This window comes from Erythrolamprus reginae, chromosome 3 (assembly GCF_031021105.1).
Source record: "Erythrolamprus reginae isolate rEryReg1 chromosome 3, rEryReg1.hap1, whole genome shotgun sequence".
Lineage (NCBI taxonomy): Eukaryota > Metazoa > Chordata > Lepidosauria > Squamata > Dipsadidae > Erythrolamprus > Erythrolamprus reginae.
In genome coordinates this window covers 144,376,791-144,403,577 of record NC_091952.1, presented here as the reverse complement: position 1 = coordinate 144,403,577, position 26,787 = coordinate 144,376,791, and the positions used below count along the sequence as shown (strand labels likewise).

The 26,787-nt window shown below is 42.7% G+C and overlaps 1 protein-coding gene across 1 annotated transcript; it reads left to right on the top strand.

Annotated features, from left to right (window-relative positions):
* The first annotated feature begins 500 nt into the window (after positions 1 to 500).
* Positions 501 to 26,787, top strand: LOC139165400 (uncharacterized). Its single transcript, XM_070748583.1, has 6 exons — positions 501 to 2,918; positions 7,847 to 10,315; positions 11,834 to 11,915; positions 12,914 to 15,339; positions 21,342 to 21,432; positions 22,829 to 26,787. Exons 1-6 carry the CDS (start codon positions 501 to 503, stop codon positions 26,785 to 26,787), a joined length of 11,445 nt encoding a protein of 3,814 aa, XP_070604684.1.

Below are 26,787 nucleotides of genomic sequence, written 5' to 3'. Positions count from 1 at the left end.
AATATATGGATCAAGTCTTTGAAGATTTTTCAATTTTTATTTGATACAGTTTTCAGTGAAAAACTTAATTATTTGTGATTAATTACAATTATTTGTAACATAAAGTATACATATATAGATTGTATGTTAGCTTCTAGTATTAGGCAGACTTCTGCTTTTGTATGTCATCAAACAGTAACCAGGTTCTATTTTATTACTGTTATTCTACTTTTTCATCTTTGAAGGATGGAAAGTGTAATTTTCCTTGAGACAATCAGCCTGATTTATAACTACAGGTAAAGTAATATTAACATAAGCAAAGAAACATTACAAAAAATACGTGTAATTTTTGTCTTGTGACCCTGGGTGTCGCTGTTTACCAGTCTGGTGGAAAACTGCTCAGAAAGCTCAACCTTCATATCTGTGCTATTCAAATACCTAGACTACAGTTTGATCATAAGGAACAGTTAGTCATAAGGAAGAGACATACAAGCACGGGAATTCTTACTTTCTGGAAATAAATGGAGAAAAAATGCTACAGAAAAGGAATTCTACTACAATGCCTTATAATGGTGAATTCTTGGAAGATTATTTCTGGTCAGCTCCATTATTCTATTCCAGAGGAAGTACGCAAAGGTACTTTTGTGGGAAATGTTGTGAAGGATCTGGGAATAGATGGGAAGCAGCCTTTTAATCATGGACTACGCATTATTTCTAATCCAGGTACAATTCAGTACTTTGAACTTAATTCCAACAGTGGCCATTTACAAACCTGTGAGAGAATAGATAGAGAAGAGATCTGTGGAACAGAAAAGAAATGTATATTAAAATTTCAAATCCTTGCTGAAAGCATATTGAAGCTTTATGTCACAGAAATAGAAATTGTGGATATAAATGATAATGCTCCTTCCTTTCTTTCAATAAGATGGGAACTGAAAATCAGTGAAACATCTATTCCTGGTTCTCAATTCTTTCTACCAGAAGCTCAAGATCCAGATCTGGGGGGAAATTCTATACAACACTATGAACTCACAGCCAGCAACCATTTTTCTTTGGAAGTGCAGAGCAGCCAAAACGATGTCAAATCTACTAAACTGGTGTTGGAAAAATCACTGGACAGGGAAGACCAGTTAGTGTATGATTTGATCCTTACAGCTTTTGATGGGGGTGAACCTATGAGGTCTGGCACACTGCAAATTCACATTGTTGTTCTAGATGCAAATGATAATCTACCAGTTTTCAGCCAACCAATCTATGAAGTAAATGTCAAGGAAAATATGCCCAAAGGATCCATAGTGGCTACAGTGAAAGCTATTGATATGGATGAAGGAATCAATGGAGAAATAAAATATTCTTTCCAAAAAATTACAAAAAAGGGCTCCCAAAAATTCATGATAAATTCGACTTCAGGGGAAATTATCCTTGTGGGGAGTCTTGATTTTGAAACATCATCAACATATGAATTTGAAGTGCAAGCCATGGATGGGGGTGGGCTGAGTGATAGGTCAAAGGTTGTGATTTTGGTTGCAGACCTCAATGATAATGCACCTGAGTTAGCCATCACCTTTGTGATCAACTCAGTACCTGAGAACTCTCCAGCTGGAACTGTCATTGCCATTTTAAATGCCCGAGACAGAGATTCAGGAGACAACGGAGAAGTTAAATGCTCAATTCCCAGCAACCTCCCTTTTCACCTCAAGAAAACAATGGAGAGTTTCTACAGTTTAGAGACAGACAAAGCCCTTGACAGGGAACAATTGCCTACTTACTCTATCACTGTTACAGCACTGGATGATGGGGCACCACCACTCTCTACATCTGTGGTTATTTCACTGCAGGTGTTAGACACAAATGACAACCCTCCACAGTTTCTGAAATCAAAATATACCTCCTACTTTCTAGAAAATAATCCAAAAGGCGCCTCAGCCTTTTCCCTTAAGGCAAATGACCCAGACTGGGAAGAAAATGCCAGAATAACTTACTCCATCATTGATAGCCGAATGCGGGACTCACCCCTCTCCTCCTACCTCTCCATTAATTCTGAGACAGGGACCGTCTATGCCCTAAGCTCCTTGGACTATGAGGAGATTCAAGAGATTCAATTCCAGGTCAAGGCTCAGGATGGCGGATCCCCATCGCTCAGCTCTAATGTCTCAGTGACTCTCTTCATCTTGGACCAGAATGACAATGTGCCAGAGATCCTGTATCCCTCTCCTCCCACTGATGGCTCCACTGGAATAGAGCTGGCCCCTCGCTCTTCTGAGCCAGGTTACCTGGTCACTAAAGTAGTGGCAGTAGATGCAGATTCTGGCCAGAATTCCTGGCTGTCCTATCAGCTGATCAAAGCAACAGAACCAGGGCTCTTCACCGTGGGACTCCACACTGGAGAGATCAGGACTGCTCGGCTTTTTCTGGAGAAAGATGCCCTGAAGCAAATCCTGGTGGTTTTAGTGAAGGACAATGGCCAACCGCCTCTCTCTGCCTCAGTCACTCTGACGGTTGTTCTGGCTGACAGCATCCCTGAAACTCTCTCAGATCTAAGCAGCATCTCAGCTCCTGTAGATCCTCAGTCAGACCTCACATTTTATTTGGTGATTGGTGTGGCGTTTGTCTCCTGCTTGTTTTTTACATTCCTCCTTGTCTTATTGGCCATCAGGTTGTACAGGTGGAAGAATTTGAAATTGTTAGAGTCAGAAAATGTACGTTTTAGTGGTGTCCCAGTGTCACAATTTGTTGGGATGGATGGAGTCCGAGCCTTTCTTCAGTCTTACTGCCACACTATTTCACTCACCAAAGATTCTAGAAAAAGCCACTGCAATTTGCATGAAGAAAACTGTTCAAATACTCTGACCAATCAACCTCTAACCTGTGAGGGTAATGAGCCTATCCTAGCCTGTGGGGATTTAAATTTGAAGAATGATGAGCAAATCTTAGTCAAGGTGAGTTTAATATTTCAGAGAATTATGTGGTTTTTTGATGCTTTAAGCTCTTATTTATCTCAGCAATGCTTTCCTATCAATCTGTTCTATTTATTGAACATTAATATTGGATGTTTTAATATTTTGTTTTTATTCTACTGGGATCTTTCAGCTTAGTCCTAGAGTCTGTTAGGATACTGTTCATACTGTTGATATGAACACTGTTCCAGAATTAATGCAAAATATTATGTCTGTCATTTAGACCTATTTATCAGCCACCATTTCATTATTCTTGTGATATGATAAGGTTGGATAATTTCTTCATGTCTGATTTTCTGTTCCTAATACTCATTCTTCCTATGTTCCCCACTATCATCTTGTGAGTTTGGATTGATCGAGATTGCTCCAAAATCATCCAGGGAGTTTGGCTGAATGTATAATAGAATATCTGATAAAGTCGCTCGGATCCGGGCCGATCTCGACTCCAATTGTGTAACAGAGTCGACTGACAACGAGTCAGTCGAGGTGACTGGGGCACGTACTTGTCCACCTGTCTGGGAAGAGTTTGATCTGGTGACACCTGATGAAGTGGACAAGGCCATCGGAGCTGTGAGTTCCGCCACCTGTTTACTGGATCCGTGTCCCTCCTGGTTGGTTTCGGCCAGCAGGGAGGTGACACGGAGCTGGGCCCAGGAGATTACCAACGCTTCCTTGGGGAGGGGAGTTTTTCCATCACTCTATAAAGAAGCGCTTGTGCGCCCCCTCCTCAAGAAGCCCTCTCTGGACCCAGCCGTACTTAACAACTATCGTCCAGTCTCCAACCTTCCCTTTATGGGGAAGGTTGTCGAGAAGGTGGTGGCACTCCAGCTCCAGCGGTCCTTGGAAGAAGCCGATTATCTAGGTCCCCAGCAGTCGGGTTTCAGGGCCGGTTACAGCACGGAAACCGCTTTGGTCGCGTTGATGGATGATCTCTGGCGGGCCCGGGACAGGGGTTTATCCTCTGTCCTGGTGCTCCTTGACCTCTCAGCGGCTTTCGATACCATCGACCATGGTATCCTTCTGCACCGACTGGAGGGGTTGGGAGTGGGAGGCACTGTCCTTCAGTGGTTCTCCTCCTACCTCTCTGGCCGGTCGCAGTCGGTGTTAGTGGGGGGCCAGAGGTCGACTCCTAGGTTTCTCCCTTGTGGGGTGCCTCAGGGGTCAGTCCTCTCCCCCCTGCTATTCAACATCTACATGAAACCGCTGGGCGAGATCATCCAAGGACATGGGGTGAGGTATCATCAATATGCGGATGATACCCAGCTTTACATCTCCACCCCATGCCCAGTCAACGAAGCGGTGGAAGTGATGTGCCGGTGCCTGGAGGCTGTTGGGGCCTGGATGGGTGTCAACAGACTCAAGCTCAACCCGGATAAGACGGAGTGGCTGTGGGTTCTGCCTCCCAAGGACAATCCCATCTGTCCGTCCATCACCCTGGGGGGGGAATTATTGACCCCCTCAGAGAGGGTCCGCAACTTGGGCGTCCTCCTCGATCCACAGCTCACATTAGAACAACATCTTTCAGCTGTGGCGAGGGGGGCGTTTGCCCAGGTTCGCCTGGTGCACCAGTTGCGGCCCTATCTGGACCGGGACTCATTGCTCACAGTCACTCATGCCCTCATCACCTCGAGATTCGACTACTGTAATGCTCTCTACATGGGGCTACCTTTGAAAAGTGTTCGGAAACTTCAGATCGTGCAAAATGCAGCTGCGAGAGCAGTCATGGGCCTACCTAGGTATGCCCATGTTTCACCATCACTCCGCAGTCTGCATTGGTTGCCGATCAATTTCCGGTCACAATTCAAAGTGTTGGTTATGACCTTTAAAGCCCTTCATGGCATCGGACCAGAATATCTCCGAGACCGCCTCCTGCCGCACGAATCCCAGCGACCGATTAGGTCCCACAGAGTGGGCCTTCTCCGGGTCCCGTCAACTAAACAATGTCGGTTGGCGGGCCCCAGGGGAAGAGCCTTCTCTGTGGTGGCCCCGGCCCTCTGGAACCAACTCCCCCCGGAGATTAGAACTGCCCCTACTCTTCCTGCCTTCCGTAAACTCCTTAAAACCCACCTTTGTCGGCAGGCATGGGGGAACTGAAACATCTCCCCCGGGCACATTTAATTTATGCATGGTATGTCTGTGTGTGTGACTGTTAGCATATGGGGTTTTTTAAATATTTAAATATTTTAAATCTGTCTGATTGCTTATGATTTGTTTTTTACATGTTGTGAGCCGCCCCGAGTCTTCGGAGAGGGGCGGCATACAAATCTAAGTAATAAATAAATAAATAAATAAATCTTCTAGATGGGTGGAGTTCTAGAATTCTCAATGAGGATCTGAAGAATTGTTGAGGAATTATGACACCACAGAATTATTTATGTATCACATAACATTAGATGTTAATCTGTCAATAGATACTCTGTTCGTAGTACAAATGTGATTTTAGTCACTGAGATCTTAATCTAAAAAGAAAGAATGAAGAATAATTTATGTGCCAACACATGACACATCCAGCCTGAGGGTTTGACACCTCTGCTGAATGAATTTAGCCAAAAGTAATAGTTTTGGGTGGTGATGCGATGACTCAATGGCTAAGAGACTGAGCTTTTTGATTGAAAGCTCAGCAGTTCAAATCCCTAGTGCCGCCTAACAGGGTGAGCTCCCTTTACTTATCCCAGCTTCTGCCAACCTAGTAGTTCAAAAGCACATAAAAATGAAAGTAGAAAAATAGAAGCCACCTTTGGTGGGAAGGCATTTAGTCATGCCAGCCATATGTCCATGGAGACTTCTTCAATAGTGCTGGCTCTTCGGCTTTGAAACAGAGATGAGCACTGCCCCCCAGAGTTGGGAATGACTAGCACATATGTACAAGGGGAACTTTTACCTTTTAACAGCTGAGATTCACCCTCCCCCCTCCTAGTCTGTTGAAGTATTACCTTTGACTCTTGACAGGGTTGTGCTTGCTTGGACAGAGTTGGCACACAATTTGAGAGTTCTCCTGGACTTATGGTTCCTGCTTGAGGAGTATGTGACAAGCTTTGTTAAGATTCACTTTCTGCACCAATCGTACCCATTTTAGAATAGGGAGGCCTTGCTTGTGGCCCTTTTTTGGTTGGACTAGTTAACATGATGTATATGTGCTGCCCTTGAAGATCCCCAGGATCCTACAATCAACACAGAATGTGGCATCCTGTTTTGTGTTGGTTTTCCTGCTATTTACTCTATTACACTGCTGATTTATGTGATGCACTGGCTCCCAGTTTCTTTCTGGATGCAATTCAAGGTGCTGACAATGACCTTTAAAGCCTTACATGGCAAAAGACTAGGTTATTTGTGGGACCATCTCCATTCAAGGTTATCTGCCTGCTGCACCAGGACTGATACAGTGGGTGTGCAATATTTCCCTTCTCTTAAATGTGTGCTTTTTCCATATCAACCTATGGCATTGAAGCTGGATTAAATGATGATAATGCACTCCATTTTTAATAAGAGAATTCAAAGTGTATGTAAAACCAGGATCCAGGCTTCTTTAAATATTATCAGAATCCACAAAATGGGTAAGTTAATTGCCCAATGATATATTCCAAATGTACTATTTTGTCTGGAAATGAAAAAGATCATAAAGGAATAATTCAGACAGGTAAACGTAGAGTGTACTGCTAGTACAGTATAAGGAAAGCAAAAGTTTAAAATAAATTAAAGTTGGAGAACGCTAGGTGATGGCACTGTTGAAACAAACCTATTAGATGTGGATGCATCAGAACCCGGGGTGAAATATAGCAAGTTCTGACAGGTTCTAGAGACCTGGTAGTGGAATTTTTCAATAGTTCAGAGAACCAACAAATACCACTTCTGGCTGACCCTAAAATAGGGTGGAAATGGAGATTTTGCAATTTCCTTCTCCCAGGAGTGGTGAGAGATTTTGTGGTATTCTTCCTCTGGAATGAGGTAGGAATGGAGATTTTGCAGGACCCTTCCCGTGGAGTGGCGTGGTAATAGAGATTTTGCAGGATCCTTCCCTTGTCACACCCACCAGGCCACACCCACAGAACCAGTAGGGGAAAATTTTGAACTTCACCCTGATCAGAACTGATTTTTGCCTCCCTATCCAAAAAAATACCTGAAGATTCTGCTTCAGATTTGTATCACTATATTTAAATATAAAGCTTGTGGAGGCAAGGAAATGAGGCATGTTAATTGCCATTTAATGCTTTCCCAATCAAAATAGTATTTGCTACAATGCATTTCTACTATAAGCACAATGAACTTCACAATATCTTTTAAAACTTACTATTTAAAGTAATATCCATATTGATTTAAGGAACTTGCATATGTATTTCTGAAAATAGCTGACAATGTTATAACATCATTAAAAAGTATGAAAACAAACTATCAAACAGGAATATTGCTACAATACTGCATATGAAATAATTGAAAATATTTATACTAATTGTACACTTTTTCCCATCCATTAAACATATATTGTACCTAGAAAACTCTAACAAAAACATTTTCATTTATTGCATAACAAGCAAAAACTAATCTGAAATTTAAAAGACATTGCATCTAATAAATAATAATAATAATTATTATTATTATTATTATTATTATTATTACATGTAGGAGAATGCTTGTTATTTCTTTCTAAAAGCCTAGATCCAGACATTCTTGCAGTTCTGCATCTGAGACTCAGAGCGCCGCTGTTGGCCAACAGAGTTTCCCCAGAAAGGAGCTGGAAATCTAATGGGGCTTCCTGCCTTCTGACTATCCAGTCACCGAGTGCCGAGCAGTCAAAGAGCAAGATTGAGGGACACTCACCGACCATGGCAGAGAAAAGAAAACCACTGCAGTGTAGATAAAACTCAGGAGAATCCCAAGAACCTCTTGATGCTTTCTTTCTAATGGGAATTTAAACTCCTCGGCTTACTGGATTGCACAAAGCCCTATTCACCGCAGGTGGGATGGACGGCAGGAGCAAAGCTAAGAGCAGATCTGTAAAAAGGCAAGTACATCTCCTCTTCTTATTGTCTTTCATCTGCCAGACTCTCTCGGAGCACCTCCGCTATTCAATTCCAGAGGAAATGGGAAAGGGTTCCATTGTGGGGAATCTGGCCAAGGATCTGAAACTGAGTATTGCAGAAGTGGGAAATCGCAACCTGCATATCCTTTCTTTAGGCAAAAAGCAATACTTCTCCATTAATGCTGAAAATGGGAATCTGTATGTAAATGACAGGATTGACAGAGAGGAAATCTGTGGGGAAACTCCACTCTGCCCCATCAGTTTTGAAGTGGTGAGTGCAAACCCCATGGACATATTTTACATAACAGTAGAGATCCAGGATATTAATGACAATGCACCACATTTCTTAAACGGGGATATCAAGCTAGAGATAAGTGAATCCACTTTACCAGGGGCCACATTTCTTCTTCGGCAAGCAGAAGATCCTGATATTGGAACAAATTATCTCCAGAATTATCATCTAAGCATTAATAAATATTTCATTTTAGCAATTAGCAAGCAAGATTCTTTAAACAAGTATGCAGAATTAGTGCTGGAAAAACAGTTGGATCATGAAAGTGAAAGTACTTTTAGTTTAACCCTTACTGCTCTTGATGGAGGAAATCCTGCAAAAACTGGAACAACCAAAATACAGATTACAGTCATAGATGCTAATGACAACCCACCTGTCTTCAGTCAAAAAGTGTACAAAATCAGCCTCAAAGAGAATGCGTCAAAGGGATCTACTGTAATGCAAGTCAAAGCTACAGACAAAGATAATGGTTCCAATAGTCAGATCAACTACTGCTTTAGCAATATTGCTGATAATGTACATCAAAAATTTGAGTTAGAGCCCCATTATGGAATTATAACAATAAGAGAAGAGCTAGATTTTGAGGAAACTGAGAAATACACAATGGTGGTAGAAGCAAGAGATGGAGGTGGCTTAGTAGCTCATTGTAACATTGAAGTAAATCTGGTAGATGTGAATGACAATGCCCCAGAAGTGATTCTCGCTTCCTCATCCAGAGAAATTCCTGAAAACTCTCCATTAGGAACATTGGTAGCCCTCATCAATATAAAGGATAAAGATTCAGGGGATAATGGAGAGGTCAGTTGCCATTTACAGAATGTTTCCCCATTCAAAATAATATCAGCAGCTAATAACTACTATAAGCTGCTTACGGATGGTCCCCTAGACAGAGAAAGCACCCCAGAGTACAATCTTACAATCACAGCCATAGACAAAGGGACGCCCCCTCTTTCTACCCAGAAAACCATCTCACTGGAAATTTCGGATATCAATGATAATGCCCCTACCTTTGAGAAATCCTCATACACTGTCTATGTGGCAGAGAACAATCCTGCTAGCATCTCCATCTTCAACATCAAAGCTTTGGACCCTGATCTTGGTCGCAATGCTAGGATCACCTACTCCATCCTCACTAGCAAAATACAGGCACTACCTCTCCCATCTTACCTCTCCATTAACTCAGAAAGTGGCACCCTCTATTCTCAAAGGTCTTTTGACTATGAGCAACTCAGGGAGTTTGAGGTACAGGTGAAGGCTGAAGATGGAGGCTCCCCACCTCTCAGCACCAATGCCACATTGAAGCTGTTCATCCAGGACCAAAATGACCAAAGCCCTCAAATTCTGTATCCTCCTCCAGGAGCAGAGGGCTCAGCCTCCTTTGAGATGGTGCCTCGCTCGGCAGAGATGGGGTACCTGGTTACAAAGGTGGTGGCTGTGGACGCCGACTCTGGACACAATGCCTGGCTCTCTTATCATCTACTGCAAGCCACTGAGCCGGGGCTCTTCACAATTGGTGCCCACACGGGTGAAATCAGGACACTGCGGACGTTTCTGGAAAGGGATGCTCTGAAGCAGAAGCTAGTGGTCTTGGTGAAGGATAATGGGCAGCCCCCACTCTCTGCTACAGTCAGTCTCAATCTGATTTTTGCTGAAAACTTCCAAGAGGCACTGCCAGAAATAAATAACCAACCCATGGATTCAGAGCAACAGTCTGAGCTCCAGTTCTATCTAGTGCTGGCCTTAACTTTGATCTCCTTTCTGTTCCTTTTGACTGCAACTCTAGTCATTATGATGAGACTGCGACAGTCGGGGAATCTGAAATTCCTTCCATGCTTTGCTCCCATTCCCCATTCAAGCAATGCCATTATATTCCCACCAAATTATGAGGAAGGGACTATTCCTTATTCCTACCAGCTCTGCTTATCATCCGAGTCCAAAATACATGAAATTACTTTTCCAACACCCAAACTTCAACCTGCAGAATATATTTCATGCAACCAAAAGTCTGATGAGCTTTTGGCCAGCAATGGAATTAATATCCTAAATTCTGAGATGGCTAAATCTAGTTTGGTGAGTTTTCTTTTCTTTCTTTTTCTTTTTTACCAATACTGCCTTTATAGTCTAACCATCCTTTAAAATATATTATGGTATATTGTTTTATGTACACATTTTACTTTATTTTACCATCTCTTTCACCTGTTGTTTCTCATAGTTTTGTTGTACTGAAGAACCTCTACAGTTTTAGTGGTTTCTAATGTGTCTTTTATAAATTGCAATTATTTCAGGATCAGATTTTGGAGCAAATGTAGCCTCCTTCGAACTGAAAATATATTATTTATCTGTGTGTGAGAGAGAGAGAGTTTGCACACATACATGCATATATGTCAGGTTTTGTATTTAAAAAGGAGAGCTGTGGAAAGAGAGAAGTACTCAGATTACCAAGCGTTTTGATATATGATCATAGATCTTTCAATTTAATTATATAAATGGAAAGGGCCCCAATATTGAATTATATTGGAAATTCTATTCTAATAGAAATTTGAGTTGAGACATAACAGCTTGTCTACAACCACATGTGGTATATGAATTTATGTGATGTAAATAAGCGTAATCTATGAACTAATCCAATTTGGCAAATGTAAAAATATTGTTACAAGTGTAAAAGCAAATTAGTTTGCAAGATACCTCTTATTTCCCCAAGAACGATATGATAACGGAAAACAACTTAGAACTTTTAAAATAAATTTCTTTCCTTCCTTTCTGATGTCACTTTTTATATAAAGTTGTCAAGGCAGCCTGCAATTTAGAAGTCTAAATATTAGTTTCATTTAAATAACAAAAGAACCAATCCCACTTCACTACATTTCATTATATACCATTAATACTGAACGGAGGTTGGGTATGCAAAGTATGAGTAAGTACAAGTTAAGGATTACAATTTTTGAAGGGCATACACTGTTCACTATGGCGCTTGATAAGCAGAGCAACAGAGGGCTTACGCCATACTAATTAATCATACTAGTTACTTACAAAAATATTGGGTGTATTTTGATTATAGCTATATATGGTTTTAAACTTAACTATTAATTTATAGCTTCCGGTGGTATATCTTAATTTACACTTCAGGAGTATATAAATAGGTTCTCCAGTTATGGAATGAAGAAAGTCTGCAAAATGCCTAGGATAGAATAAGAGTAACTTGATTGTTCTCTTTGCAAGATTTTTACTATTTTCTCAAATTTTTCTATATGTTAAAATCTCTAAAATGCATTCTGAAACATATCAAAGAAACACAAATGTGAAATGTAACTGAGGGAAATGCAACTTTTTACAACTTTTGATCAAAGGACTTGTAACCAATTGCTTTCCACTTGTAGGACCAGGAACCGTGTAGGTGTAGCTCAGAAATGGAAAAGAAATCTTCTCTGAAATCATCATCGTGGATTAAGTTGTGCCTAAGTGTCTGCTCTTACTTTATTTCTTTAATAATCTTCATAAATCTACTGTTTCAATCCTGCGTTGAATTTTAGGTTGTAAACATCTCATTCAAATATGAACCCTAGTTAGGAGGTTATTTCACTAACTTAGATGCTGGCCCTTAATGTAGAATTTTCTGCTTGTTACACTAAATCTGAACTTCAGTTCGTGAAATACTCAGACAACGTGGCAAGTAACTATATTTTAAACCATTCTGTATATCAATATGGCTGAATTTTTGGTTTGGACATCAGGGTTTGTTTGCTTATTAAATGTAACGCAACTGCAAACTTTTCATATTTCATATTTTTCACATACTACTACATTGCTTTGGATTTCATGCATTTCTGAACCTAGCTGTTGTTCCAATGTGATCTCCTATCTCCAAATGCTCAGAACCAATGAATATATTTTCAAAATTGAGGCAACCAGTGTTTATCCTATTGGATAGTAGACTAATCAGTTTAAAATTACAATTAAGGGCCAGCATCTAAGTTACTGAATTAACCTCCTACCTAGAGCTCATATTTTAAGTCTTCAGTATTAAAAAGAACAATGTTACTATATTAAATTTATTGATCTCAAAAAAAGAGATAAGAATATCAGATTTAGATTATCTTGCATCCTTAATAAACCATACTACAGCAAAACTAATTCTGATGATTCAGGAATTCTAATTATTTTTAGAAAACAATCCAGTTCATTAAAAAATTCTTATGCACCTTAAAAGGAAGAAAATTGTTTGTTTTTGTATCCCAATTTTATTATTTTTACAAATAACTCAAAGCCGCGAATACATCCAACACATCTTCTTCCTATTTTCCCCACAACAAGCAGGGGAGAAAAAAAGAAACATCAGAATACCAACTCTTCCAAAATCTGTTGCTTAACATAGCATTTATTTTGAACACCCCAAAAACGGGTCACGTGCAAGTACTTTTGCAGTCTCCCCTCTGGCCTCAGGGTGTCGCTATTAGCTAACTGGGACGCCGAAGAGAATGGAGAAGAGTTTATTATAGTGACGCTTCCCAAAGGAGGATTCCGGCATTTCGTTAAAGACAGGGAAAGCAGCAGCTCACAAATGCAAAGCATTCTTGAGAAAGGGGAAGGTCCCAGACATTAACAAGGAGCGAGATTGTTTCTTACTATTCTACATTCCGATGAGATTTTGAGGCGGTCACTTTATCGCAGAGGAGATGGAGCGGGGACAAGGTGGGAATGGCAGAGCAATCCGAAGGCAAGTACTATCGCTCTTACTCTTCTCGGTTTCCTACCGGGCCGTCTCCGAACAGATTCATTATTCCATCCCCGAGGAGATGTCAAAAGGTTCTATAGTGGGGAATCTTGCAAAGGATCTAGGACTGAGCCTCAAAGGGCTGGCAAGTCGCAAGATGCATGTCATCTCTGTGGACAAGGTGCAGTATTTCACAATCAGTGCAGGGAATGGAAACCTCTGTGTGAATGACAGGATAGATAGGGAAGAAATATGTGGCCGAATTTCATTATGTATTCTTAACATTGAATTAGTGATTGAAAATCCACTAAATATTTACCATCTAAAAATAGAGATACAAGACATTAATGATAATTCTCCACAGTTTCTCAGTAGCATAATCCAGTTGGAGATAATTGAAACAACACAAATAGGCACCAGATTCCTTCTTGGGAATGCCAAAGATCCAGACATTGGCACAAACGCTTTACAGAATTATCATCTTAGCACCAATCCTTACTTTACTTTGGATGTGAAAGAGAGTCAAGATGGAAATAAATTTGCAGATTTAGTACTGCAGAAACCACTTGATCGTGAGAGTGAGCCAACAGTTCAGCTAACACTTACTGCACTGGATGGTGGGAAACCCAGAAAAACTGGAACAGCCCAAATATGGATCAATGTCACCGATGCCAATGATAATCCACCTATATTCAGCCAGGAAGTCTATACTGTCAATCTGAGGGAAAACCTACAAGTTGGGTCCCTGGTGCTGCAACTTGTAGCTTCGGATAAAGATGAAGGCACACATGCACAAATCAGATATTATTTCAACAATATACCGCTGAGTGCAAATAAGAAGTTCAGTCTAGATTCAACTAGTGGAATGATTTCTCTTGTGGAACCATTGGACTTTGAGGAAAGCTCAGAATATGTGATGACTGTAGCAGCAAAAGATGGAGGTGGATCAATGACCCATTGTAAAGTAGAAGTAAAAATCCTTGATGAGAATGATAATGTGCCAGAAATTATAACTGCATCTGTTTTTAGTCCCATTCTGGAAGATTCTCAGTCTGGGACAGTTATTGCTCTCATCAATGTACATGACAGAGATGCTGGTAATAATGGAGAGGTTACTTGCTATTTGCAAAATAATTTGCCATTCAAGATTCTGCCATCATCTAAAAATTACTACAAGCTCATGACAGATGGGTCTCTGGACAGAGAAAAAGCATCTGAGTATAATATTACAATCACAGCAACTGACAAGGGAACTCCTCCATTGAGCTCAAATAAAACCATCTTTCTACAGATCTCTGATATCAATGACAATGCTCCTGCTTTTGAAAAAGCTTCCTACAGCATCTATGTGCCAGAGAACAATCCTTCTGGTGCCTCCATCTTCCAGATTCAAGCCTTTGATCCGGATGTGGATCAAAACTCACAGGTCGCATATTCAATCCTCATCAGCAACATTGAAGAACTTCCCATCTCCTCCTATATCTCCATTCATTCTGAGACCGGCATCATCTACGCCCAGCGATCCTTTGACTATGAGCAGTTCAGGGAATTCCAGCTGCAGGTGAAGGCCCAAGATGGCGGGAATCCCCCCCTCAGCAGCAACGTCACAGTCAGGGTGTTTATCCTGGATCGCAATGACAACAGCCCCCAAATCCTTTCCCCTTCAACAGACTCCAAGGACTCTGCCCTCTTTGAGATGGTCCCTCGTTCAGCCGAGGCAGATTATCTGGTAACAAAGGTGGTGGCTGTGGATGCCGATTCTGGACACAACGCCTGGCTCTCCTACCAGCTGATTCAAGCCACAGAACCAGGTCTCTTCACTGTTGGTTCCCATACGGGTGAGATCAGGACAGCAAGGGCCTTTCTGGAGAGAGATGCCGTGAAACATAAACTGGTCCTTCTAGTGAAAGATAATGGGCAGCCGCCTCTCTCGGCCTCTGTCACTCTGAACCTGGTGTTTGCTGAGAACTTCCAGGAGGCCCTTCCAGAGATGAAAAACCAGATGAAGAGTTCAGAGGATCAGTCGGACCTACAGTTCTATTTGGTGGTGGCCTTAGCTGTGATGTCATTTTTATTCCTCTTGTCAGTCATTCTGGCTGTTGCCATCAAGCTCAGGCAGTCAGGAAATTCCAGTTTCTTACCATGTTTTGATCCTATTTCCCATTCCACAGCTGGAGTCATACTTCCACCCAATTTTCAAGATGGGACCCTGCCTTATTCCTACCAACTTTGCCTCTCCTCAGAATCCAGAAAGAATGAATTTACCTTCCTGGCACCAAACATTCATATTGCAGAGAATGTTCTTAGTGGTGAAAAAACTGATGTGCCTCTTTCAGGCAATGAAGGAAGCAGTTTGCATCGTGAGGTGGATAATAACAGGAAGGTAAATATCAATTAATTGCAGGCCCCATAAATCCTACATCCTAAGAAGCAGCATACTCCTACACTAATTTATTCAGAAGCTGATTCTATTCTATTTTACTGTTTGAATACCTAAAATTATATTTCTTGTCATTATTTCACTGAGCCATTTAACTTACGCTTCACAGAAAACGTAGTAATTAATTTGAATTGCCCAATTAAATACAATAGCAAGGTAAGTTTTCTTTTTAAAGTTTTCCATAATATTTAAAAGAGAAATAATTGTATTAATTTTAGTTTCTTGGATAGTAAGTGTTTTTATGAAGTAAACAATTTTAAACTGCCTATGTTAATGATTCCTTTTATAGTGGGGATTTAAATTCTTTTCAAAATATTTTTCTGAGATACTATTTGATTTATTGTTGCATAGATTAATTTCAAAACTATTAAAGAAATAAACCAGGTAAGAGAATTTCCTTATGTCATAATGATTTTAGGAATATGCCAATCTTTTTCATTTAGATTAATCATTTGACTATTTTCTGTTGTCTGTCTAAAAATACTCACTCCTTAGTCTCTTTTGGCGGGAGTCCCCCTCCTGCACTCTTTTCTAATATTATATGTCACAATGCCACTATAGGTTTCTTAATTTAGACAAGTAAATAAATCTTAGATTTTACTATAATAAAATACAGTATTTTCTAGAACAAAGAGCTTCTCTAGGTAATAGTTAATTTTTAAAAAATGATATGTAGTACTCGTACTCCCATCAAAAGTGCTGTAGTCATGCAAAGTTAATAAGCATGGAACTAGGCACTAAAATATACAATGTTTAATTAAATAACACAGAATTATATTCCTGGTCAAAGTCAACAGAATAATCTGAATTTTGCCATCATACCTTGTCTTCTACTTAATGTAGACATCCAAACTAATGCACCCAGAATGGAATCATAGAATGATAGAGCTGGAAGTGACTTTGGAAGTCTTCTAGTCCAGTGCCCTGCCCAAGACAGCATTCCTTATACTATTCCCAGCAAATGGATGTCCAATCCAAACCCTCCAGCGATGGAGTACCTGTGACTCAAGGAGGAAAGCTGTTCCATTGCTTAATTGTTCTCACTATCAAAAAATTTCTTTCTTAATGCGAGGTTGGATCGCCCTTTAATGAGCTTCCACCCAATACTTCCTCTCCTGCCCCTTATTTTTGTGACTCAAGTACTGGAAATAAACTATCATTTATTCCTAATCCGTTTCTTTGTTAGACTGGACCAGTGTTTCCCAACCTTGGCAACGTGAAGATATTTGGACTTCAACTCCCAGAATTCCCCAGCCAGCAAATGCTGGCTGGGGAACTCTGGGAGTTGAAATCCAGATATCTTCATGTTGCCAAAATTGGGAAACACTGGACTAGACATACCTAATTCCCTTAACTGTTCATCATTTGATTTGGTCTCCAGACCTCTTATCATTATTATTTTTTTTGCTTTTTTCTGCCTTTCTCAGATCTTTTGTGTATCATGGCAATCAAAACTGGATGCAGTATTCTAAGTGTGGCTTCGCTAGTGCAGTATAGAACAGCTGGGGTTCAGTTGGCTTGTACCAGTTTGGGCAAACCAGTTGTTAAATTACCCCCTCCCCCACCCACCTTCAAAATGGATCCTGGGTGCTGTGCTGCACTGCAATGGAGCAGCCAGTACAAAGGAAGGAGAAGGCCTCTTTCCCTCCTCTTTTCCTCGTGCCGGATGCTCCATTGCTCATTTCTTCATTGCATCACAGCACAGCCTCCAGGATCCACTTTGATAGTGGGGAATGTGTGGGGTAACAATTTGCTTGGCCAAACTAACGCTGCAGTCTCCCCTACATTGGGCCCAGCTTCGATCATGCTGCCAACTTAGTTCCTCACCCCTCTCACTTTTGTCCACAGACTAACCGATACCCCTGCACTCAGCTCCATGGGGAGGGGGAATCTCTCCATTTCCCCCCATTCTTCATCTTCCTGTACAAGCTCTCAACTCCTTGTCTCTATGGTAAACCCCACTCCTTGTTCCTTGAAAACTTCAACTCTTAAAGGATCTGTGTCCAGAAGGCTGAAACAGCTGCAAGACCAATGTACAGACAAACACCCTCAGAAACAGCCTTCTTTGGCAAGGGAGGCTTGTCCCACATGTGTGGCGGAGCTGAAGGATGGAGATGGGCCACAGCTCCCATGAGCGCCAACCTGACCCTGGTCGAACCAGTTGTTAAATTATTTGAATCCTACCACTGTCTTCAGCCCTTCTACAACATGGTGTCATAACCAGATCCATATCAAACCTATATAATATAAAATAAAGTTTAAAAACTAATTCCTGCAATTTTAAAGTTTTATTTCTATTTATGAAGCTAGCATTTCATTTGTCTTTGGTCATTACAATACAGTGTTTGCAGCCAAGTATTACAATTAGTGTTGAGCGAACCCGTTGAATTTCAGGTTCGGTGGGTTCCACCGAACTTGCTGTCGGAGTTTGGGTTTGGGCCCCCGAACTCGAACCCGAACCTCAACCCCAACATCTCTGGCCTGCCGGGAGGTGAACCATTGGGGTCAGGCTCCGGGTCTGGAGTCGCCCCTCCTCCCCCCCCAAGCCAAGTCGGCAGCTTGAGCCTCAGAGCCCTCCACGCCTCCACCTCCCGCCCACCGCCCACTTGAAGCTGCCGGCCGGGATCCTGAATAGCCGGTCAGCAGAACCTGCCTCCCCACCCCTCTGGCCTGGCATAAGGCAAAGCACTGGGGCGGAGGTCAGGTTCCAGTCCGCAGGAACTCAGCCTCCCTGTCTTTGCAGCCGGCAGGACAGCTGCGGTGGAACAAGCGAGAGGCTCCTAAGCGGGCTCCAGGGTCAGGCGTGGCTGTAAACCCCACCTGGCGGGGGGCCAAGCAAATGGGAAATGGGATTCCCCGCCTTCTTTTGTTTGCAGCCTCCGATCTGTGGCAAATCCATACCTCACCTCCCTCTTTGTGCTCCAAAGGTGCGGATTCCCTCTGCCCTTTTAAAGCCCTTTAGGGGAGGAGCCCTCCCCGTCTCTCCCTCCTCCTCACCGCCCGCTTGAAGTTGCCGGTAGGGATCCTAAATAGCTGGCATGTGCAGAGCGCCTCACACACACACACACACACGCTGCTGCAATAGTATTGCGGTGTTCGATTGAACGCCGAACCTGAACATGGATCTCTGGAAAAGTCCGGGATCGGGTTTGGTATACCGAACCTGGCCAAGTTCAGCACGGACCCGAACTATGCAAGTTTGGTTCGCTCAACACTAATTACAAGATCATCTTCTCACAACCCATTCTGTGCCCTTGGATTTGATTTCTGTTTCCTAAGTGAAGAACTCTGCATTTGTTTGTATTGAATTCTTATCAGTATGCTTCTCATCAAGAGAGTTATGAATTTTATTTTTGTTTTTAAGTAATAAAAATAATTTTTAAGTAATAGTTATACAACCTAATTTGGGCTGATTTGCAAATTTGCTTCTACTTCTACTAATACTCTACTGTAATTATTGGTTGATTGTATGTTACATGATATCTTTCAATGGAAAACTAGCTGTCCCACACTCTTCATGACCATGCTAGCACAGAATGAGCTTCTTCATTCTATTTGCAAAAACAAATGAAATTGCATTTAAATTGCAGATGAAATGGCATCTTTTCTGCATCATAAGAATGGCCAATTGGTAATATGTTCCATTGGTTGGTTATTGATAGCAATGCTTGGTTGTTCCTTTAAATTATGATTCAGAATTTTTAACTTTTATTTTCATTTGGGTGCTACTTATGTTTGTTTTCATTGTGGTATTAGCCAGTATTGCTGTTTGCTGTTGATGCTTCTTTGCTGTGCAAAACACAAATGCTGCAACTGCTGGACAGATTACCATATTTTTTGGAATATAAGAAGCACTTTTCTGTTTCTTAAAAATGGGTGAAAATTTGGTGCATCTTATAGACTGAATATGGGCCTGTTTTTGGCTTCCCAAACCCTCTGTGCATCTTGTTTAGCCCTCCCAGGCCTGCAGAAGCACTGTGCAGTGCTCCACACATCCTGTTTTTGCCAAAAACAGGCCTGGTTTTGGCCGGCAAAGTACATCTTGAGGCTGGGGAGGATGAAAACTGGACATGTAGAGGCCAAAAACTATATTTTTGTTGTTCGTCTAAAACTTGGTGCATCTTATAGTCCAGTGTGTTGTATAGTCTGAAAAATATGGTATTTTATAATGAACAGTTTTTCATACACTTGAATACTTGTAACTAAATAAACATAGGTACATCATAAATAGTTCATTGATATATTCTTCCTCATCAAAAGAAATCCTCTTCTATCTGTCCAAATAAGAATAGTAGAAATAAATAGTAAAAATATTCAGCATTGCAATTAAAGAGCAGTGCAAGAGACATCTTGTTCTGGTTTAGTGGCTGATGCAGCAAAAGCTAAGCAGGGTTGAGAAAGAAAACTACCAAGATATCTTAGGGTTATAGGCTAGACATAAAACATGAAATACATCCGGAAGGCAATAACAACAGGAAATATCTGCCTATAAAGAAGCATCTCTGCTTTTCACCAGGAGTCAAAGTGGCTGGAAGAAATCTTTATCTACCATTTGTACAGAGGTATTTACATAATGCTGGCCTGAAATAATAAGAAACCTTATGTTTGTTTATCATAAAAAGGCAAAATGACTTTAAAAGGGTAATAATTTAAGAATTTGCCTAATTCATTTTTCTATTACCATGGTTATCTTATGAATTAGAAGAATTAAATTTATATATACTGTAGAAAATATATACACACCAACCATTTTCTTGCATTTTTTCCTATAATTCATTTGTTTCATTTGGCTCAATATTCTGGTGTAACTTTTGTTATATGATTTCCCCCCCACTATCGTTGTGGTTATGAAATTTGCTTGACATGCAGAATGTCACTTTGTTTGAAACTTCACAGAATTTTAAGATTTATATTACATTATTCTTTACTTACTGCATCTTTTAGGGGGGGGGGGGGGGATACCAATGTACAATTTCATAGTTCTTTTCACTTTAGGTAGGAGGGTTTCAAATTCACCTTCATTCCCAAATAGCCCAATTAGGTAAGTATCCAGTTGCAATACTTACTCCTTTGGATTATTAGTGAGCTGGGGGGGAAACAGCAGAAGCTCCAGCATTCCTGTATAGCATAAGTGGACTTTTAAAAGCCTAGTGGAAAATTGGATTTCTCAGAAGAAGAAAAATAGGTTTTTAAAAATACTTCTGCTGAGTTTCAAATCATCCTTTGCAGGTTAGGGAGGAGCTCTAATCACTATGCTGTTGGAATATTGTTTAATAGAATAACAAAATTAGAAGGGACCTTGTGGGTCTTCTAGTTCAACTCTCTGCTTAGCAAATAGTTGTCCAATCTTTTCTTGAAAATCTCCAATGATAGAGCACCCACAACCTCTGGAGGCAAGCTGTTTCACTACTTAATTGTTCTTATTGACCGGAAATTTTTCCTTAATTCTAGGTTGGATCTCTCTTTAATAATCTTCCATCCATTACTTCTTATCCTGCCCTCCTGTGCTTTTGAGAATGTTGACCCCCCCCCTCTTCTCTGTGACAGCCCTTTAAATATTGGAAGATTTCTATCATGTCTCCCTCTCCTTGTCCTTCTGTTTGCTAGACTAGACATACCTAGTTCCCACAAGTGTTTTTCATTTAGCCTCTAGAATCCTGATCATCTTTGTTGCTCTTCTTTGGACACTTTCTAGAGCATCAGCATTTATTATATATATTTGTATCATCGTGACCAGAAGTGAATGAAGTATTCCAAGTATGGTCTTACCATTGCAATGTAAAGTGGTACAAATGCTTCACTTGATCTTGATACTATTGCTTCCTTGATGCAGCCTAGGACTGGTAGCACACTGTTGTAACCCAGTTGATGAAATAGTCCTGTCACTGCATGCAGTAGCCATTTGAAATAAAGGGGTATTTCTAGCAAAAACTAAACCCCAATAGACAAATTCAATTGCAGGACTTCAGCTGCCAAAGCCAGAAAACACTACTTTGAACATGGAGCAGGTAGAGATTGCACTGCAGCCGATTGAGAGTAAGAAGAGATGAAATCATCCATTATTTCCTTCCAGACATTGTTGATGGGCCACATATAATAAAATGATTAGTCACAAAAAATCTCCTATCACTTTAAAGCACTGTTTCCCAACCTCAGCAACTTTTAGAAGTATGGATTTCAACTTCCAGCATGCTGACCAGGGAATTATGACATCCACACATCTGAAAGCTGCAGAGGTTAAGAAACATTGCTTTAGATTACCTTTAGCAAGATCTAAATCACTCCTGTTTCTTATAATATTTGGTTTTAAATAAATAAGGTTTAATTTAATAACAAGAAGTGAATATGACTTCATTTCTTATATATCGTTATAAAATGGGAACGAAAAATGTAAGGATTAATTTTAAAACATAATTTAAAATGATGTAATGAAAGTTCCTAAGACTCGTTCAAAGTATTGGCAACACTTCTGAATATGCCAGAATGTCAAGCAGGGGTGAAATTCAGAAGGTTTTGACAGTTCTGGCGAACCAGTAGCGGATGTTTTGAGTAGACCGGAGAACCAGCAAATGTCTGGCCCCAGAGTGGGGAGGGAATGGGGATTTTGCCATATCCTTCCCCTAGAGTGGGGTGGGAATAAAGATTTTGCAGTATTGTTCCCATGCCATGCCCGCAGAACCAATAGGAAAAAAAATTGAATTTCACCCCTGGTTCCAAGCTCAAGAAAATCTTTATATTTCATTACCTTGTATTTAAGGGATATAATTTCCATTTCCCCCATTGAATGTGTGCATAGCAGCTTCAGTTTGGAGGAATTCTGTCCTACATCACAATACCTAGCCTTTGGAGAGTTCAAATGAAAAAAGGTTTATCAAAAATCCTTCACCAGGGAATATATATGTTTATTAATAGAATTGTAGTGTCATGCTTACATTTCTAAATTTAAAATTTTAATTTCACTGAACCAGTCATGAAAATATTATAACATCATCATGATCTTTCAACTGCAAATGTCTGTCTGCTATACAATTGCTAATTGAGCTAAATTCTCTAATGTATAATGTGCAAGAACAGCACTTCTAAACACTGGTGAAGTGTCTGCGTGACAACCGGCCGGGCTGTCAGCCGCGGCTATTGGTGCCCTATCTAAGGTGCTGATTGGACGCGTATACTTAGTAACACTGTAAGCGGGAAAGTTTACTGTTTGTGTATTGGTTACTGCCTCAGCCAGCTCTGTGTATAAAGAGCTGGTGAGGCTCTGTATCTTTATGTCTGTGCCTGCCTGCTTTGGCATGTGTTATAGCAATAAAGGCCTGTTTTCTACACAAACTCCCTGCTTATTACATTGGCGACGAGGATTCCACTATATTGGGTAATTATTTACCTGTCAGGATGTCTACCCAGTTAACTTTTGCCCCTTTTAATCCACAAGGGGAGACGTGGGATTCGTATGTGGCCAGGTTTGATTGCTTCCTAATCTCAAACGGCTATACTGAGATCTCCGGGGATCGGAAGAGGTCATATTTCCTTGGGTTTTGCGGGCCAGAAATGTTCGACACTGCCCGGGCTTTGTTTGCCCCGGTCTCTATTCATAATGTTCCGTGGGAGGAATTCCTTAAGACACTGCAAGACCATTATGCTCCGGCTCCCTCACGCTGCGCTCGCCGCTATAAATTTTATCATAGGAATCAGGAAGACGGAGAGTCTATTAATGACTTTGGGGCTGCTCTCCGCAGGGCGGCTCTCTATTGTGAGTTTGAAAATCTGAGCAATTATTTGCTGGACAGATTGGTTTTTGGAATTCGGGATGGCCGTCTCAAGCGGCGTTTGTTAGCCATACAGGACTTGACATTCCAAACCGCCTTGTCCGAGGCGAGGGCTTTTGAGCTGTCATCTCAGTTGTTAGCGGCTATGGACAGTTCTGTTAATCTTACACAGAAGAGCACTCCGGTGGTGGTCAAAGCAAAGGTTCCTTCCGAGGGGAATGAGTCGGCGGTGCCCGAAGAGGAAGAAGTTTGCCGGCTTGCGGTCAATCGTGGCCGCGAGCAGCCATCTGCCCGCCCCTGTCCCCCGCTGTCTCCTTGTAGCGGGTGTGGGGATAATCACCTCAGGGCCAATTGTTCCTTTCGGGGTGCAGTTTGCTGGCGCTGTGGGGCAAGAGGGCACGTCGCCAAGGTCTGCCGGTCTCGCAGATCTCCGCCGCCATCTGCGAGGGATCAGAGGGACTCCCCCAACTTCGGCTCGAGGGGGCAGAGGAGGTCGTCCTATGCGTGCAAGGAGGACTGCAATGCAATTTACATCATGCCTCGTCTGGTACCAACCTATGTTCGTGAGACGTCCTCCTCAACGGACAAGATTTCGGTGCAGGTTCTCCTGGGTCAAGCGGTTTGTTCCATGCAAGTGGACACGGGGTCAGCTCATTCGCTCGTCTCCTGGTCTACGGTTAAACGCTGTTTCCCGACCTTGAAGAAGTCTCGCCTTCAGCCGTGTCGTTTAAACTTATGGGACTACCAGGGGGGACCTATTCCAGTCCTGGGGGAGGGCAAATTTGCTGTGAGGTTCAAAACTTTTGTGGGGAAGTTACCATTAATTGTGGTCAATGGCCCTTTCTCTGATTTGCTTGGCCTCGATTGGTTCAAGTCGTTGGGTTTATCGGTGGTGGGGGTTAATGCTGTGAAGGAGGGTTCCGGGTTTAGCCGCTGGGCAAAGGAATTTCCCTCTGTATTCGATGACAAATTGGGTTGTTATATGGGATCCAATATTTCCTTCAGTCTGGACCCCCAAGTGCCGGCGGTGCGTTTAAAAGCCCGCCGTGTGCCCATTCCCCTGCGGCCCAAAGTGGACGAAGAGCTGGATCGTTTGATGGCTCAAGGGGTTTTGGAACCTACAGACCAGGCTAAGTGGGAAACCCCTGTTGTGATAGCTGTCAAGGGGGATGGGGGCATTCGTCTTTGCGGAGATTATAAATGCTCTATTAATAAGGTGCTGGCCCATCACTCCTACCCGCTGCCAGTGGTGCAGCATCTTCTACACTCGTTGGGGAATGGTAAGGTTTTCGCCAAGCTTGACCTCACACAGGCTTACCAACAACTCCCTGTGGACCCCCAGACAGCAGAGGCACAAGCCATTATCACTCATCGGGGGGTGTTTAAATGTAACCGGCTCCAGTTCGGAGTTTCTATTGCCCCGGGAATATTTCAAGGGTTGATGGAACGGTTGTTGTATGGCATAGGGGGCACCGTGCCATACTTCGATGATGTGTTGCTTTCAGGTAGTACGGTCGAGGAGTTGGAGCTGAGAGTGAGGCAAGTCCTAACTAAGTTGAGGGACGCAGGGCTAAAGTTGAAATCAAAAAAATGTGTGTATGGTGTTCCAGGAGTGGAATTCCTGGGATTTACGGTGGACGCCGAGGGAATTCACCCCACGGCAGAGAAGACGAGGGCCATTAGAGAAGCACCGAGGCCACAGTCCAAATCAGAGCTCCAGGCGTTTTTGGGGCTTTTAAATTTTTACGCGGTGTTCTTGCCACACAAGGCGTCAGTGGCAGAGCCTTTGCATAGGCTTTTAGACAAGGGGGCTGTGTGGCATTGGGGCAGGCGAGAGGAGTCGGCGTTTGAAGCAGTTAAGGGTATACTTACCTCTAACACCGTATTAGCCCAGTACTCACCTGCTTTACCGCTGGTTTTGACATGCGACGCGTCCCAGTATGGCGTGGGGGCAGTGTTGAGCCATAGATTGCCTGACGGAAGGGAGGCTCCGTTGGCATTTTTTTCGCGTACCTTAGCCAAGGCAGAGCGGAACTATGGCCACATTGACAAGGAGGCGTTAGCCCTCATTGCAGGGATCCGTCGATTCCACGATTATCTTTATGGGAGGCATTTTGAGTTGGTTACGGACCACCAGCCTCTATTGGGGTTGTTAGCGGGGAACCGGCAAAGCCCCATTGTGTTGTCCCCACGGATGTCTCGGTGGCTAGTGTTTCTAGCTAATTACAGCTACACTTTGCAGTATAAGCCAGGCCGGCACATAGCCCATGCGGATGCATTGAGCAGATGTCCCCTCTCTGGCTTTTTTTCGGATCCTGCACCTGCTTGTGAGGTGCTGTCTTTGGGGGAGGGGCCCTTGTTAGTGGATGCCCTGGAAGTCGCCAGGGAGACAGCATGGGATTGGGTGCTGGCTAGAATTAAACAGTGGGTGCTCAGGGGGTGGCCCCCGTCCTCCCCAGGGGAAGTGTTTGACCCCTTCTTTAGGTGCAGGAATGAACTTTCCATGGAAAGGGGCTGTTTACTCAGAGGTAGTAGGGTAGTGATTTCCCCTAGCCTGTGTGACAGGGTGCTATCCCTTTTGCACAAAGGACATCCAGGCATTGTCCATATGAAAGCCCTGGCCCGAGATTATGTGTGGTGGCCTGGCATGGACAAGGAGATTGAACATCGGGTAGCGGTTTGTAGGTTATGCCAGGATAGTCGACCGTTCCCTCCCCGGTCTGACCCATTATGTTGGGAACCTCCTGCAGGGCCTTGGGTGCGGCTGCACCTTGATCTTGCTGGCCCTTTTATGGGTCAGAATTTTCAAATTGTCGTGGATGCCCACTCTAAGTGGCTGGAGGTAGTTCGCCTGCGATCTACCCAATCGCAGGCCATCATTGAGGTTTTGGAAACTCTGTTTGCCTTGCACGGGTTTCCGGATCTTATAGTTTCGGATAACGGCCCCCAGTTCACGTCTGTGGTGTTTGAGTCGTTCCTAGGGGGTGTGGGCATCAGGCACGCGTTGGCATCGCCTTGGCATCCAGCCAGTAATGGTCAGGCTGAACGCATGGTTCGCTCGACCAAGGATGCCCTCAAGAGAATGCCACAGGGATCGTGGCATCAGAAGTTGACGGAGTTGCTACTAGCGCAGCATTCCACCCCATGTGTGGCGACCGGGAAGACCCCAGCAGAGTTGTTAATGGGTAGGAAGCTTAGAATCTCCCTTGATAGGTTGCACCCGTTGTATTCCCAAGCTGCTCCATGGCCAGATCGGCCGGACAGAAGGATAGAGGTAGGTGATTCGGTTTTTGTCCGCTCTTACGCGGGTGGTCAGAATTGGGAATTGGCCACCGTAAGGAGGGAATTGGGTCCTCGCTCATTTGAGACAGAGTTGGGAGATGGCCGGATTTGGAAACGGCATCTTGACCAGATCAGACTGAATAAGGCAGGGGCTCGGGAATCGGCCGGGGTCAGTGACAGGCCAGAGGGGTCGGATGGGAAAGGCGATCCGGCCGAGTTTGTAAAAAGCCCACCTATTTACAAGATTTCCTTTGCTCCAATCAAAGGGGAAGGAGTGAAGTGTCTGCGTGACAACCGGCCGGGCTGTCAGCCGCGGCTATTGGTGCCCTATCCAAGGTGCTGA